This window comes from Scardinius erythrophthalmus, assembly GCF_964197995.2.
Source record: "Scardinius erythrophthalmus genome assembly, chromosome: 4".
Lineage (NCBI taxonomy): Eukaryota > Metazoa > Chordata > Actinopteri > Cypriniformes > Leuciscidae > Scardinius > Scardinius erythrophthalmus.
In genome coordinates, this window is record NC_138224.1 from 56559526 (window position 1) to 56577915 (window position 18390).

An 18390-nucleotide genomic window follows, 5' to 3' on the forward strand; every position below is an offset into this window, starting at 1 on the left:
GAACTGTGCTCTTTTGCATACTTCTAATTTTCTCATGCACTTTGTCTTGTATTTCTGCAATAGATTCATTGATCTGGCCATAATTGTGACCAGACTGACGTAATTTCTCTGTCATTTCTCTGTCTTTTTATCTCTTTAAAATATTGCTACTTTTAGAAAAAATGACATAATTATGAATCAAATTATTATGAACAAACAATGAAACTGTGTCAAAATTCGACAACACAAAGAATTATCAAAAGGCGATATAATGCACATCTCTGGTTAAATTAATTATATAAAAAACAGGGAACATTTTGTAAAAACAAAACTGAACAAAATGCGTAATTAAAATAATTGTAGGCCTATTATGTTTTACCAAATATTTAATACCACTTCCCCATAATGATGTAATTAATTTTTAAAACAACATCTGTCAAACTGTCAATCAGATACCTCTTATCTGGTCATTTTTATTTTATTTTAGAAGTCATGACTGTTGATCACCCTTTATATGGATTTTGTGAATATGAATATTTAAAAGATTTACAAACTGTCGGCAAGACCTCAAGCCAACCCCGGACATTCTGAGACTAACGTGGAAAAATAGACAGTTCAATTAAAATATTTATTAATAATGTAATGGCAATCAGATGTGCCCAAAATATAAATGCAACGCTTTGTGCTGCAACATTACCTCACAAGAACAATCACACAAGAAATATCTGCAGGAATTAAGAATCTGGGTAAGTCGCATTATTTAAGCCTTTCATTATGTTAGGATGATTTTGTGTATAAAAAAAAAATACTCCTGGGTTTTTACAGGCAGAGTCATGTGTATTATGCTCACACTAAATTCTCTGTTACACTTAAATGTGCATTGCACGCACAATCTTCTTAATAGTTGTACACAAAAAGTTATGCGCTGGCAAGAACGTCACTTTGCTGTTTTAATAAAAGCAATGTTAAATATTCTGCATGCACTCATCTCCTGGAAACCACAACAATGACAAAGCATATATAAAAATTCGTAAACGTTGTCCAATACCCCTTCTTGTCTTAAGACAACTTTGATGAACCTTTTGGATTTATAAATATTTTCAAATGTCTGTATAATACAGTACTGTAAATATTTGTGTCTATTACTATTTATAATTTATATTTTATTGTGGATGTTTTCTCGCAATCATGACATAACGTGAAGTAAAATAAAAAATCTAATGTAAAGTTGTTTTTTATGCGCCACCTGGTGGATATTCTGTGAAGCGAAACACATTGAGGGAATTTGTAAGTAGGCCCCCCCAGAAAGCACTTGCAGAATTCTGAGAGACTGTGCGAGACGAATTGCCGAATGCCGCGGGAGAAAACGCGCGTTTTTAAAGGCCACATCTGTAGTGCATGTAGTGACATCATGTCAGAATCACATGTAACAAAATACCTAACTTTATCATTATGAATATAAACAACTAACATGGCTGTTAGTACTCACTATCAAGCTAGCATATCGATACTGGTAAAGTTTTAAATATATTGAGTTTGATTCGGTAACGAGCTAGTAATATAAGGCAAAGCTAAAAACAAGTTGCATTGATACAGGTTTTCCCATTACCATCAGTTACACTGTGATGAAGGTGAATTTCGTGTAAGATTCATAACATATACGGTGTTTTGCATGTAAGAGCTTTTTGATAGCAGATTTAGTCGCACAGATAGCGCAAGCGGCTCGTGGCAGAGCACAGACCGACTGAATGACAGTTTAATTTAAGTAGAAAATCTCAAATGAAGATCGCTGAACTCCAGCTTACTTGTCTGTGTTTTCAGATCATCCGCGCTTCTTCAGCAGTGTAGAGAGAGCGCGCGCATACTATTGGTTGCCAGATACTATTGAAAAGACCGGGTAGAAAACGTGTTTTTTTAACAGAAAATCTCTGACTGGGGATTTAAATAATTCAAATCTGACAACCGTAAGCCTGAACGCTCGTAAAAACAGTCAATGTGTTGTCATCTCCTTTATTTGACACAAACAAGTGGTTTTGGTCAAGTTTAAAAAAAAATGTAAACACATTTCAGTCTTGTCTTTTTTCGTCAACGATATTGCATGTGTTGATATAGTCACAATTATCGTTTAATAACGTAGGTGTCGTCTCCCATCGTCTTGCCTTAGTCAGGGAAAAAAAGGTCATCAACAAACATTTTTCGTCATGTTTTCGTTAACGAAATTAACACTGCAGTGATGTCACAGAACTGCCAGATTCAAACTGCTTTCGGGTGTTGGCTGGCGCTGAGCCATGTCATATATCACAACTAATATGGAATATAACGATACATCTGTTAGTTATTGTGGCTGCGGTGTGTCACGTGACAATCATGATGTGTCGCCATGGAAACAAGGGGTCAGTTAAAATATTTTAACTTACGTGTGAAAGGGTTGATTTAAAAATATATATATTCTAAGTAAACAACAATAGCCCAAGTTTAGTAAAACATTTTTTATTGAGACTATAAAAAATTATTCTGCATCCATTTTTAGGTGTACCAGCTGCCACTGTGGGTGGCACCGGCACACCCGTGGCTACACCCCTGGGTAAGACTAAAATACACATACATATATTCACAGGATGAGATGAATCTTATTGCTCAACATACCCAAGTTTGTTTAGTGTGCAGTTTGGATTCTTCAGTAGATCAGAGACCTCATTGAGTCCTGAGTCTCCCAGGGGATTGCCGGTCAGATCCAGCTCTCTCAGGTGTGAGGGGTTTGAACACAGAGCTGAAGCCAGATAACCACAGCCTTCTCCTGTCACATCACAGCGCTGTAATCTACAAACACACACAGAAACAATGAAGATATCTGAGACGGTGACATCAGAACTCACAACATAAGCTTGTTAAATCTGCTGAATAATTACACATCCATTTAATATAAACTGATAAGAGATCTCTCTCATTTCATACAAGTTCTGCTGAACTTTTGAGTATTTTAATTTATTGAAAATTTTACTTACCTACATTTTAAAGCCAAATTCATTTTATACAGACAAATCTCCTCTTTTTAAGAGTCGCCCTGATTTTTAAAGCTGTTTTCATAGTTTGTGAAAGAGAGCTCAGAGAAGCAGCGTGTCGGCAGTGTGCAGCGGGTGAGCTCAGAGTATCAGCGCACTGCAGTGTTTACATGTGTTTTTATTATAAGCAACTGGACTTCTCCGATGAGCAATAATTCCACCGTATTAAGCGCTGGTATAGCTATACTTCAGATCATGAGATTCACACTGTGTGTGTGTGTGTGTGTGTGTGTGTGTGTGTGTGTGTGTGTCAATGTTGAAAACAGTTATGGACAATTTTTTTAGGATTCTTTGATGAATAGAAAGTTCAAAAGAACAGTGTTTATTTGAAATAGAATCTTTTGTAACATTATAAATGTCTTTACTGTAACTGTTCATAAATTGAATGCAAGTATTGATTTATTTAATCTTTTTTTATCATATCATATGATGTCTTTATTATTATTTTATTATTTTACTTTATTGTTATTTCTTTTTTTAATAATTCATCTTTTTTCAATCATGATGATTTGATTAAATAAATAAAATATATATATATATTAGAATGAATTCTGAAGGATCATGTGACACTGAAGACTGAGTCACTTTATTGAACATTACATTCAGTTATGGTGAAATAAAGAGCGGTCACATTTTTCTGTATAAATTTGACCCGTCAGATTCCGTGACCCTATACTGTAGCTACCTATAGATTTATCAATATCTGATCAATATGCTTAATAAAATATGAATGGGAGAAGGTTATACATCACATAAGTCACTTTATTGAACATTACAGTCAATTATGAAGAAATAAAGAGCGCGGTCACATTTTTCGGGAGCTATGAATTTGACCTGTCAGATTCTGTAATTTTAGAGTAATAGGCCTATGCATTTGTAAGGAACAACTGTTGGATCTCCAACATTATTGGGTAATTATAGTTAATAGTAATAAGAATAAAGATAAGCATTTGTGTATCAGACAATGAGAATATTTTATACAAAACAAAACCATCATTAACGCAGTCCAGTATCACACCGTGTGCTAACTACACGCGTGGTGCGATAAAAGGTTATTTTCCATGTTAATCAGAATGTTTGTCCTAACCAGCCGCGACGGCGGCATGCGACAATTCTATTTTAGAAACGGTTTCTAATTTTCTACGATGTCGCGCTGGAACAGCAAACACAAAGTGTGGCAATGATAATCTCAGGTACTGTTTATGTGCTTTATTTAATGTTAAAAGCGTGTAATGTGACTTTGAATATCATGTAGTGCTCCCAGTAGAGTTGCCAACTTCAGAAAAGAAAAATGCAGGACAATCGTGGTTCTATACAGGAAAATAAGGGACACTCAAAATATTTGTACTGTATCACACAGTATGTCAATCACGACAGTGAAATGGAGAGTCCGGAATCTCTAGATCGAACTGGGAGCGCCCAGATAGCAGAGGATTCTGTTCGCAAATCAAACAATAATTTGTCCCAAAAGAATAATTCATTCTCGATTTAGAGTTTGTTATTTGTATAGTCTGATGCGTGTGAGTGTGGGCTGTGATTGGATGATGCGATGTCGTGATCATTCTCAAGTGTCGTGTTGCTGTTGAATCAGTCAGTGGTTAGATAATCGTATAGCAATCTATTTAATCGGGACAAGGGAGGTCCCGTACGGGACAAAAAAATTAGACCCAAAATACTGGACGTCGTGGCTAATTCTGGACAGTTGGCAACCCTAACTCCCAGCTATGTAGCTGTAAAAGCAACAATGGATAACTTGCCTCAAATCGTCACGCATCGCGTGTGGCTCTACTGTCTTTATACTCTCTCTCTGCGTTGATATCTGACGCAAAGCGTAGGCTATACGAGTAGCGTGAGGGCTTTTCAGTGCATTCATTACTATTGTAATATTCATAAGGTGAGACATCGCTATTAAAGGATAAGCTCCCAGCACTTCGCCCACACATCGCACCAGAACTGTTTTCAGAACCGAAACCTAGGAATTTCCCGCAGTTCCAGTATTTTTTCATAAACACTAACGGTTCTGGATAAGAACAGATTCTCGGTTCCCAACCCTAGTAATGACAGCATACTCTTCTCAGCGCTCTCGTACTGTGTAAAGTTTTTTGTAAATCTTTTCCTCCACGCAGCTCTACTACAGAGCCTTTCAACATTTCACTCCCCTGTACACTTGAATATGGTAAGACTGAAATACACATATATATATTCACAGAATAAGATGAATCTTATTGCTCAACATACCCGAGTTTGTTCAGTGTGCAGTTTGGATCCTTCAGTAGTTTAGAGACCTTCTTGAGTCCTGAGTCTCCCAGGAGATTCTCGCTCAGATCCAGCTCTCTCAGGTGTGAGGGGTTTGAACACAGAGCTGAAGCCAGATAACCACAGCCTTCTCCTGTCACACCACAGAACTGTAATCTACAAACACACACAGAAACAATGAATATATCTGAGACTGTGACATCAGAACTCACAACAAATGCTTGTTAAATCTGCTGAATAATTACACATCCATTTAATATAAATTGATAAGAGATCTCTCTCATTTGATACAAGTTCTGCTGAACTTTGAGTATTTTAATTTGTTGAAACGGTAACTTACCTACAGATTTCAAGCCAAACACCTTTTACACAGAAAAATCTTCTCTTGTTAATAGTTAACCTGATTTTTAAAACTGTTTTCATAGTTTGTGACAGAGAGCTCAGAGAAGCAGCGTGTCGGCAGTGTGCAGCGGGTGAGCTCAGAGTATCAGTGCACTGCAGTGTTTACATGTTAAGAAATCATTTGGCCAAATATATTAAATATCTTGATTTTTGAATGAAATATAATTGAATTAAAAAAGAAATTCAATATGGAAATGCAGTTAAGATGCTGATGAAAGATCAATATCTCTCAATCTGTCTGTTACAGTCACGGCTGAAGCAGATGCAGAAGCAGGATCCAAGTGCAGCAGGTTTATTTAACAAACTCAAAAGATAACAAAATAACAGTTACTCAGGACACAGGAACAGCCCACATACAATGTTAACAACTCACAAAGACTGAAACAAGACAGGGCTTAAATACACAGACAGACAAGCTAAACAAGATAACAAGGGGGCGTGGTTAATAGGAAACACCTGGGAAGACTAATCAACATAACGGGGAACTCCAAAACATGGGACAGGACAGAGGAACACAGACATAAATCATTACATAACCCCCCCTCTTATGGGCGGCTCCCGACGCCCATAAAAACAAAACCCATAGTTCAGGAGGGTGGTGGAGTGGAGGCGGACCAGGGCGGATCAGGCAGTGCAGGCGACCAGGGCGGATCAGGCAGTGTAGGCGACCAGGGCGGATCAGGCAGTGCAGGCGACCAGGAAGGAGACGACCCTTCAGGCGGCCAGGGAGGAGACGACCCTTCAGGCGGCCAGGGAGGCGACCATGGCACAGGAACAGACACCGGCTCAGGGACAGGAACAGACACCGGCTCAGGGACAGGAACAGACACTGAACAAGAGGACTCTGAGCTGGTTAGGACCAGCGATGAAGAGGGCTTTGAGCTGGACAGGACCAGCGATGAAGAGGGCTCTGAACTGGACGGAACCAGCTGCGAAGAGGGCTCTGAGCTGGACATGACCAGCGGCGAAGAGGGCTCTGAGCTGGACGGAACCAGCAATGAAGAGGGCTCTGAGCACAGGCTCGGCTGGGCAGACGACTAGCTCTGGCTCGACTGGGCAGACGACTTCTTTACCATGTACTAGACTCGGAACTTGACTTGAATCAAACTTGACTAGGCTGGTGGGATGTGGAGCATAACGGCGAGTTCCCCGGACGGATATCAAAGGGGGGTCGATCAACTTGGATGCCAGATCGGCACTGTTGGAAACCAGCTTGCATGCTCTGGGCCAGACAATCCCCGCATCAGATCCCAGGCGGATACTGAGCTCCTGCTCGGTGGGTTTAACTGGTTTGACGAGATGAGTGATGTTGGTGCAAAACGCACACTCAGGGAAAAAGCTGTCCCAGCAGACAGATATCGCCTCCCTCCAGTTTAGCCCTGAAAGATCGGGGAGCGGTCGTGGGTCAACGTACTGGGCCCCGGTCCGGTAACAGGCGATGATGATTTGATCGCTCAGACCACAGTCAACCGCCAGAGAACAAAATACAGTTGTGAATTCGAACAGATCGCGGCTGTCCTGAGCCAGCGCCGCGATCAGATCCCAACACATCCTGAGCACTTAAGCTGAATCTTACTACGGGTGTGGCCGGGTATTCTCTTACATAAACCCTGCTGCTGGATTCATGGTCTTGGTGAGTTGTTCTGTTACAGTCACGGCTGAAGCAGATGCAGAAGCAGGATCCAAGTGCAGCAGGTTTATTAAACAAACTCAAAAGATAACAAAATAACAGTTACTCAGGACACAGGAACAGCCCACATACAATGTTAACAACTCACAAAGACTGAAACAAGACACAGGGCTTAAATACACAGACAGACAAGCTAAACAAGATAACAAGGGGGCGTGGTTAATAGGAAACACCTGGGAAGACTAATCAACATAACAGGGAACTCCAAAACATGGGACAGGACAGAGGAACACAGACATAAATCATTACACTGTCAGAATTAAACATGACCCTATATAAGAGAGAACTTTTTAATTTTATTTTGTCGCTGTTATTAGTAGTACTCAAAACCAATGTTTTACTGTCAAATATTTATTAGTATTTAGTATTATTAGAGTTTTTTTATTTCTTTAATTTTGAAAAAGAAAAAATAATGAAAAATATAGCTGCGAGCAGCGATTGCGGGCCCAAGCCGGTGACACCGCCACCCCGGTGCCTTTAGTGTAACCGCTGCAATCGCTGCTCGCAGCTATATTTATATTTATATTTATATTTATATATATATATATATATAACAAGAATATATATATATATATATATATATATATATATATAAGACAGAAAATATTACTTGTCTTACCTTATTCTGATTTTATGATACACTCAAAATATTCCACAACAAATGCTTTAAATGTAATGTAAAAATAAAAACAAAAGTAAGCAGTGTTGGGCTCACATAACCCTCTCATTAGAATGAAAATGTTTCAACATTTGCCATGTATTTGGATGCTAAACTATTCTTTATTATAGGCTTTGTACTTCACTTGTGTTCCAATATCGACGGAAAAAATCCTCCTCATACGTGCAAAAATGTGCTTGGAAACATCACAGTGGAGCGGTGCTTACCGTGAATGGTACAAAATGTACTACTGACTATTTAAACAGAGCAGTGTAATTTTTATATGTTAGGTTGACTATTTTATTAATATATTTTATTAAGACTATAATGAACAGGCTGTGATGTCAAGATTGCAATGCTGGAATGTGTGTGTGTGTGTGTGTGTGTGTGTGTGTGTGTGTGTGTGTGTGTGTGTGTGTGTGTGTGTGTGTGTGTGTGTGTGTGTGTGTGTGTGTGCGTGTGTTTGTGTGTGTGTGGCGCAGGCGCGTTCGAACAGTAGAGACATAAAAACATAGGCTACTCCGTAATTTTTTTCATACAGGACATTATTCAAAATGCAAAGTGTTAACTTATATTTGTGTACAGTTGAAACTGTCAAGATGTTTCAAGATTGTGCCGGTGTGTCTGGCTCGCCGTTTTAACCTGGCTACCTTTATGTTGTTTGTATTGTTCCTGGCGTCTATTACAAAGAACATTGATTCTTTGCTGGTATATGAATGGGAAGATGGCGCCAGTGTGTGTGGCCGGCCGTCCGTCGCTGTCAAACTTGTTTGTATTTTTTCTGTTTTTGTCACTGTTAATACAAAATATTGACTCTCTGCTGGTCTACGATCGCCAAACGCTGTTTGATCTCCGACTATCTGTGGGATCATTGATCAAATATGATCAGGGTGGACAGAAAACCTCTCTTCCTCCTTTACTGTCAGAGATACCTGCTCATCTCCTGTACAATCCGCCATCTCGGCCTCGGAGAAGTCGCTTCAAGCGGCGGGGAAAGCGCAGTGGACAGCTGGTAAGGCTTAAAGCATACCTGGTGCTCTATCCTGGATCGGGTCGGACTCCTCGAAGCTTCTTGTCAGAATATGGATCAAGTTATGGTCGTAATATCTCGTTTCGAGTTTTGGACCCTGCGGGACACCTGGCTGGTACCTGTTGTCGTCGGCACGGATGTGGAGGCTCGGCCTGCTCGCAGAGTTTCACCCCGACTCCGCAGAGGTGGCGTCAACCATGGATATGTTCAGCCGCTGAGCCTGATTGCTCTTATTTTAACTCTCCGAGGACTACCGGTCGAGGAGGTGGACTTGTTACTATCTTCAAGAAAAAGTACAGCTGTAGACAGCTGTTACCGGTCTCCTTCTCAAGTTTTGAACTAACCATGTTTGAATTGGGTCAAGCTCAGCCAGTACTATGTGCAGTTATATATCGTCCTCCTAAGTACAATAAGGACTTCATCAGTGATTTTTCTGATTTCCTGTCTGAAATTATGCCGAAATATGATCGGATTTTAATTCTAGGTGATATGAATATTCATGTGTGTTGTCCTACGAACCTGCTGGTAAAAGACTTTTTAAATCTTATCGATGTTTTTAATCTTACACAGTTTGTTTCTGGTCCGAAACAGGTCCATGGTCACACATTAGACCTGGTTCTGTCATACGGTGTACCTATTTGTAATGTAGAGGTATTAGAAGCTGTTTTCTCTGATCACGCGCCTGTTTTATTTGATGTTTCTCTTCCCTATCAAACCGCTAAGTAATACGTTCCACCTCGTATCTGCAGGATGATCAAACCCACCACTGCTGCGCAATTCTCTGGTGCTTTTAATATTGCTAGGGAAGCTATGGGATCCTCTGCCTGTCAAAACACAGCGGAGTTAATCTCTTCTTTTCTATCCACTTGTTGCAACATTCTTGACACCATTGCCCCATTTAAATCCATGTGTTCAAAACCTAAATCTGAACCTTGGATAAATGATTTTACTCGGGCTGCTAGACAAAAGTGTAGAAAAGCTGAGCGCAAGTGGAAAAAAGATAATTTGCAGATTTCTTATGAGATTCTTAGAGAAAGTTTGCATAGTTATCAGAGAACTGTTAAAGCTGAGAAGACCAAGTATCTCTCAGATTTTATTTTAAATAACTGCCATAAACCTCATGTTCTTTTTAAAACAATTAACTCTGTTCTGAATACCCCCCAATCCGTTTATCATGTAGAATCTTCTGAGGCCTGTGAAAAATTTCTCCATTTCTTTGTGGATAAGGTTGCCTCAATTAGAGCAAGCATCTCACTTCCTGCTTTAGACCCCTCCATTTCCATAGAGTGTGCAGCTGTTTTCACCCGATTTGAGTCTGTATCCATTGCTACACTTACAAATATTGTTACACATTTGAAACCCTCAGTTTGTCCCACTGATATTGTCTCACCTCGCCTTTTTAAAGAGGTGTGGGACACTATTGGACCTAATATTCAAGAAATTATAAATAGCAGCCTTGATTCAGGCTTTGTACCAGTTTATTTAAAACAACCAGTGGTGCAGCCACTCATTAACCCTCTGGGGTCTGAGGGGTTTTTGGGGTCCTTGAGATGTTCTGACATGCCCTGACATTTGTGCTTTTTTCAGTTGCTTATAAACATATTAATGGCAAAGGTGTAAATTCACTCTATTTAGCACAAACAGGGCTACCATAATATATGAACAACTTGCATGTACATGTTTGTATTTTTGATAGAATAATGTTTATGCATGGTTTTTTCAAAAACAAAAAACTAAAGTTTCTGAAATAAGGCCATAAAACACATTCTAAATATATGTAAATAAGACTTTTGACAAATGGATGACGTTGCCTAGAATTTTTTCTTCAAAATTATGTGAAAATCATCCTGCCTAATCATTCACATAACACAATACATTGATTTAAATCTTGTAAAACACTATTTGTTTGGAAAGGCCATATGCGGGTGGGCGTGATTCACACCTGTGGAGTCAACGGGGCCCGCATAATGAGGCTGCATACGTAATGAGCCTTTCATTCAGGTGTGTGAATGAGCCACAAAAATGCAAGGACAATATATAACTGGTTTGTTGTTTTTTTCCACAAATTTTGCTTGCAAATTGTACAATATCCAAGGTAAACATTTCTAGTAATTGTGCAGTTAATTGTTCTCATACTGTATTTTCAGATTTGGAATATATTCTCTTCCCAAATGTGTCACTAATAAAGCATAATAAAATTATTTAAAGAGAAGGCTTATAATGACCTTTTAAGATTTTGTTTACATCTATCCTTATATATATATATTTTTTTTTATATACAATTAAGGTTATACAATTACAACAACATTTAAAATTGTAACAATATTTCCAGTGTAATCTTTCTTTGTATTCGCGATTCATATTAAAACAGTATTTTTGCCAGCTGTAGTAGCTCCACAACAGCGCGCATCTGTGCGTTCGTTCGTTCATTCATTCATACACAGAAACGCAATTCATATTTAAACAGTATTTTTGCCAGCTGTAGTAGCTCCACAACAGCACGCATCTCTGCGTTCATTCATTCAAACGCGATTCATATTATTTAAACAGTATTTTTGCCAGCTGTAGTAGCTCCACAACAGCACGCATCTGTGCGTTCGTTCGTTCATTCATTCATACACAGAAACGCAATTCATATTTAAACAGTATTTTTGCCAGCTGTAGTAGCTCCACAACAGCACGCATCTGTGCGTTCATTCATTCAAACGCGATTCATATTATTTAAACAGTATTTTTGCCAGCTGTAGTAGCTCCACAACAGCACGCATCTGTGCGTTCATTCATTCAAACACGATTCATATTATTTAAACAGTATTTTTGCCAGCTGTAGTAGCTCCACAACAGCACGCATCTGTGCGTTTGTTCGTTCATTCATTCATACACAGAAACGCATTTCATATTTAACAGTATTTTTGCCAGCTGTAGCTCCACAACAGCACGCATCTGTGCGTTCATTCATTCAGATTAGAACAAAGCAAACAGAACTGACCTAATTCCTCAGCGGGATCCGTTTGCTCCTCGAAATGATACTTCCAGAACTTCTGAGGTAAATTTTTGCAGGATTATTATCAAGATAGTATTATTCCTCACAGCATCGTAAAGTACATAAGTCTGAAAGTGAACTCGCGGTGTGTGTTATCCAGCTGATGTGGGCGTTTCACAGGTTTGTTTGGATCGCCTCACATTTGCGTTTGAATAGCGCGCGCTCTCCGTGGGCGGAGCACATTAAAACTTAATTAGCTGAGATGAGAACGACTGACATCTCTCTCTTTGCATACATATTACATAAACTGTGAATATTTGTTTTTCATAAAAATTACTTCATTTAAAAGAAGAAAATTCAAGCTTCATGCCTGTGTGACTGTATGCCTGTTTGACTGAGTATTCGCTGAGTTACAGTTCATTTTCGGACGCGTTTCAGAATTGACTTCACTGACGGAGAGTAGGCAGAACTCGCATCATGTTTATTTTTCTTTATTTGGCAAAAAGCACAACACTTTGTTTTTATTATGAGCATACACAAAAAAAATACACACTAAACAGGATCGATTGATGTATAACACAAGCATATAAGATAAAAATTATTATTTTTTTTTTATTTTTTTTTTGCACTCATACGGAAAAAAACGAACCTATCGCGCCGGCGCGACAGCCGACCTCAGGGGGTTAAAAAAACTAATTTGGACACATCGGTACTCTCAAACTATCGCCCTATCTCTAAACTTCCATTTGTCTCGAAGATTTTAGAGAAGGCAGTTCTATTACAGTTACAGTCCTTTTTAGACACACATGGTGTTCTTGAAGTTTTCCAATCGGGTTTTAAGACATTTCATAGCACTGAATCCGCACTTTTGAGAGTTTTTAATGATCTTTTAATTTCAACTGACTCTGGAGATTGTGCAATCCTTATGCTTTTACATCTCACAGCAGCATTTGACACAGTTGACCACAGTATCCTTATATATCGCCTTGAGCATGCAGTAGGGATTAAGGGCACTGCCTTAGAATGGTTTAGGTCATACTTGTCAGACAGAGATTTTAAAGTCAGTTTTGGTGGCTCTATTTCACCTTCTGTGTCTCTCACATGTGGAGTTCCCCAGGGTTCGATTCTCTGGCCAATTCTCTTTTCACTCTATTTGCTCCCCCTTGGATTAATATTAAAAAGACACAACATCAGTTTCCATCTCTATGCAGATGATTTGCAAATCTATCTGCCCATCAAAAGAAATGATGGTAATTCTTTAACAAGATTGGTTGACTGTTTTAATGATATTAAAGCCTGGATGGCGGTAAATTTTTTAAACTTTAACGAGAGTAAAACTGAGGCCATGATTTTTAAACCCAGTGCCACTTCTGATGTCTCACAAATAAATCTGGCCATTTTGCAATCTTATGTTAAGTCTGTTGTAATAAACTTGGGAGTTAAAATGGATTGTGATTTTAAAATGGAGAAGCAGATCAATTCTGTTGTGAAAGCCAGTTTCTTTCAACTTAGGCTTCTCACTAAGCTTAAGCCCTTTTTATCCTTCATAGACTTTGAGAGGGTTATACATGCATTTATCACAACACGTCTTGATTATTGTAATGCTCTGTATGTAGGTGTAAGCCAGGCCTCCCTTTCTTGTCTACAACTGGTTCAAAATTCGGCCGCTCGTCTTCTTACTGGCATTCGTAAGCGTGAGCATATCACCCCTGTCCTTGCCTCTCTTCACTGGCTCCCTGTTAATTTTAGGATTCATTTTAAGATTCTATTGTTTGTTTTCAAAGCCCTTCATGGACTAGCTCCTGTTTATATTACTTCTCTGTTGAAGCCACATGCTCCTTCAAGATCTTTAAGGTCTGCAAACCAGTCTCTTCTTGTCGTCCCTAAAACGCGTCTCAAAAGCAGAGGGGATCGAGCTTTCTCAGTCGCAGCCCCGAGACTGTGGAATGAATTGCCTCTTCGTGTTAGACTGGCCCCCAGCCTTCTGGTTTTTAAATCGCGACTTAAAACACATTTTTATTCCTTGGCTTTTAATCCGGCATGAGAATTGTTGTAATTGTCTGGTGTTGTATCTTGTCTACTTATTGTTTCTTCTCAATGTACAGTAGCCTGGCAAGCCAGACCTACATCAAGATGTTAGGTCTGGAAACTCACCATAGTCACGGCTCAATCCGAGGGGCGGGATAAACGGCTGTCTTTCAAATTCCCTCTGCACGCAATAGGACAGCGCTTCAACCAACCAGAGCGTTTTCCCAACAGCGGAGCTTAGTTGATAGATTAAACTTTTGCCATATCTGGCCGGCAAAACGACGAACACATCTTCCTTTTTTTAAGAATGACTTAAGTGCCGTTCTTTGCTCTTTTCTCAAAGAAAAACTTAACTCCAAGTCCTCCAGAGTCGCGGCCAAAGACCGTTGTTCTCCATCAGCAGCCGCCATTCTTTGTTTTCAAGTAGCAGCAGCCAGGTAACCGTCGCAACTCTGTCGTGTATGTTAAGCCCGCCCCCGCCTACTCTATACACAACGTGATTGGCCTGACCCAATCTGGGTTTTTGCAGCGAGAAGGTTTATTGAGAGTTGCTAGACGTACCTGGCTGCGAAATACATTTTGCTGCCGCTAGGGTGCGTCTAGATTTCTAGGCTAAATGTACAGCACTTTGGTCAACATGGTTGTTTTTAAATGTGCTATAGAAATAAAGTTTGTATTGTATTGTATTGTATTGTATGATTATCAGAAGCTACTAGAAATAAAAAACACTGTGGACTGTGTGGCAAAATGTACTTATAACGGGTCAAGAGCCGTTCCTCCTCCACTCTTGGCGGATGTCCCAGTTCACCTGTTCCGTGCTAAGGCCTCGCTGTTACGGAGACGCAAACGCAGAGGGACACGCGGCGGCCGACTGGTCAGGATTAAAGCTTGGCTGGCTCTCTCTCCTGAACTGGCTCGGTTGCCTCACTCCATCCCACCGGATTGTGTCCAGCTTTTCCACCACCATGTCTCTCGTCGTGCCCTCGTTCCGGTCGGCATCTGGCTATTACCTGTTTTGGCCCGTGTGAGGAGCGCCATTCCCTCCGCCTCTACTCGCCTTGTCACATGCGTCCTCGTGGAGTAAACCTCCGCAACCTTCAGCCGCTGCGCCGATCAGCTGATGCGGCTGAAAACCTGATTTCGCCGACTAGATGTGCTCTGATCAACGCTAGGTCTATCATTAACAAGACATTTATTCTCAAGGATTTCTTCACCACACACGCTCTGGATATACTCCTTTTGACTGAAACCTGGATTTGTGCTGGTGAGTCCGATGCTCTCATTGAGCTTTCACCCCCAAACTGTACATTTTTCAACTCTCCCAGATCTACTGGATGTGGCTGAGGAATAGCGATAGTTTTTAAGAGGAGTTTGATTTGTAGGTCCTTGTCACCTCCTTCTTTTTCCTCCTTTGAACTTAGAATGTTTGTATTAGGTCGATTAAATCCGATACTTTGTGCTGTAATTTACCGCCCGCCTAAATACAACAAATATTTTGTACAAGACTTTTCTGATTTCCTGGCTGGTATCATGACAGATTATGACAAGATTTTAATTGCTGGTGATTTTAACATACATGTCTGTTGTCCTTCAAAACCACTTGCTAGAGACTTGTTAGATATTATTGATGCTTTTAATTTTTCACAACATGTGTCTGGTCCGACACAGGAAAATGGCCATAAGTTAAACCTTGTTTTATGTTATGGGTTCCCTATTTTTAATATTCAAGTACATAATGCTGTTTTTTCTGATCACATGCCTGTCCTATTTGATCTTTCTCTGCCCTCTGATAGTCTCAAACCGTCTGCTCCTATGCGCCTATGTCGTGTGCTTAAGCCCTTCACTGCTGCTCAATTTAATTCTGCTTTTATAAATAAAATCGAGTCTGGTAATAGTTTTCTAGCTAACCCTGACACAGAGCAACTTCTTTTGTCTTTCCTTTCCAACTGTGCCGATATTCTAAACTCTGTTGCTCCTCAAAAAGTCAGGTGTCTCAGATCTAAATCTGAGCCTTGGCTCAATGATGTCACCCGTGAGGCCAGACGAGTTTACAGGAGAGCTGAGTGCAGGTGGAAAAAGGACAAGCTTCATGTATCATATGAAGTCCTTAAGGAAAGCTTGAAAAAATATCAGAAAACTGTCAAAGCTGAAAAAAAAAAAAATTCTGATATTATTTCCGAAAACTTTAATAAACCCCGGATCTTGTTTAAAACTATTGATTCTCTATTGAACCCTCCACAGTCCTCCAGCTTGGAAGCTTCATTTGAAGTCTGTGAAAATTTTCTTAACTTTTTTTTAGACAAGGTTGCCACTATTAGAGCCCATATTGCATTAACTAAAGACCCTTTAGTTAGCACTTACTCGGTTGTTCTAAACCAGTTTGAGCCTGTGTCGCTTGCAAACCTTGCTGAAATTATCATGAAATTAAAACCTTCATATTGCCCCACAGACGTTGTGCCCCCTCGCCTCTTTAAGGAAGCCTGGGAGACCATTGGCCCGACTGTTCAAAAAATTATAAACAGTAGTTTGGTATCAGGTGATGTTCCAACATACCTCAAAGAAGCTGTTGTGGAACCCCTGATTAAAAAAAGAAATTTGGATTCCTCGGTTTTATCTAATTATAGACCTATCTCAAAGCTTCCCTTTTTCTAAAAAATTTTAGAGAAGACTGTACTTCTACAATTGCAGTCTTTTTTAAATGTGCATGGAATTTTTGAAATTTTTCAATCTGGTTTTAAAGCTTTTCACAGCACTGAAACAGCACTCCTACGAGTTTTTAATGACCTCTTGTTAATAAATGATTCAGGAAATTCTGCCATATTAGTGCTTTTAGACCTTACTGCGGCATTTGATACAGTTGACCACGCAGTCTTAATCTCTCGTCTAGACTCAGGTTTTCAAACTGTGGGTCGCGACCCATTTGTGGGTCGCAGATTGGGAAGAGGTGGGTCGCGCAGTCACTATTGGCTGCAGATAAATTTACGTTTCATGAATGACACACACACGCAAACATTTTGCACGATGTACCAACGTTAAATAGAAATCGCTATCTGATCGCATTACACAGGAGAATTCAAATGTCATGAAAGGCGCTGCGTTTCCCAAAAGCATCGTATGCCTAAGTAGATCGTAAAGCCGTTGCCACTTATGGTCTCTATACTATCAGCTTAGCTCCCGATGCTTTTGGGAAACGCAGCGGAGACCTGAATCAGCCTTTCGTGACATTTGAATTATCCGGTGTAATGCGATCTCATGCAGAATGCAGAGCAGTGATTGGAGTAAACGAGTTTCTTCTTGTTAATAATGCGCACAGAACCGCTTAATTGAACCACGCCGCGAGACACTGAAATTGTTAACACAACATGTCGCAAGCGCGCGCTTCATGAAACAAATCGCACTGATTTCTCTGTCGTCTGTTCAACACAGCACTGTTGTCTTTCAGAGATATGGTCGTTGTAAGAGTGCGTTGTTTGCGTTCCCTTGCATGCATTTTGCTACAACGCAAAAAATATAGCCTATATATAAAAAGTATTTCACATGTACACACACGAGCACGAAAGCGTTTTCTGCGCTGAACAACGCAATGAGTTTAACAACACTCGCAGCATAAATATTAGTATTGAAATTCTAGGTCCTGGGCCTACTGTCAAATAAAATTATTAGTCTATTATATTTTTTTATATTCTGATTTTTGTCATATCAAACCTTTGGTTATGATTAAGCTTACTTAATCTTTTTTCATTTCTTTAAATTTGTTCTGCCATGTCTGGTAAATCAGTTGAGGCAGCAAAAACTACTCAGTATTCTTCACATTATTTCAACAGCCATTAGGCTCTCAATTTTTGATAATGTGCTAAAAGTTTGTATTGCAATTAAAATTGTCATTCATACTATAACAAGGAAAAAAAAAACTGCTCCAAAGAGAACTAACGCCTCCCACCCCACATTCATGCTTTAAAATTATTTTATATTTTGGTGGGTCTTGAGAGAGATTATTCTTGTCTAGGTGGGTCCTGGAATGGAAAAGTTTGGGAACCCCTGGTCTAGAGCACTGTGTTGGTATTAGAGACACTGATTTGCAGTGGTTTAAGTCCTATTTAGCTGGGAGATGCTTTTCAGTAAAGTTTGGAGATTTTGGTTCATCGACTGCCCCCCTTCCTTGTGGTGTTCCACAGGGTTCTATTCTTGGACCACTTCTCTTTTCTTTATATCTCCTTCCCCTAGGAAACATAATTAGAAAACATGGCATCTCCTATAATTTTTATGCGGACGACTCTCAAATATATCTTCCCCTTAAAAGAG

The 18390-nt window shown here is 39.7% G+C and overlaps 1 protein-coding gene across 1 annotated transcript in view; it reads right to left on the reverse strand.

The window, feature by feature from the left end:
* LOC308690131 (NACHT, LRR and PYD domains-containing protein 12-like) overlaps positions 1-18390 on the reverse strand; it is a 263008-nt gene that overhangs the window by 142019 nt on the left and 102599 nt on the right. The window contains exons 8-9 of the mRNA XM_081364419.1: positions 5280-5453; positions 2626-2799 (exon numbers count right to left, since the gene is read on the reverse strand). Of these exons, the coding sequence (XP_081220545.1) occupies positions 2626-2799; positions 5280-5453 (348 nt within the window). The remainder of the gene's footprint in view (positions 1-2625; positions 2800-5279; positions 5454-18390) is intronic.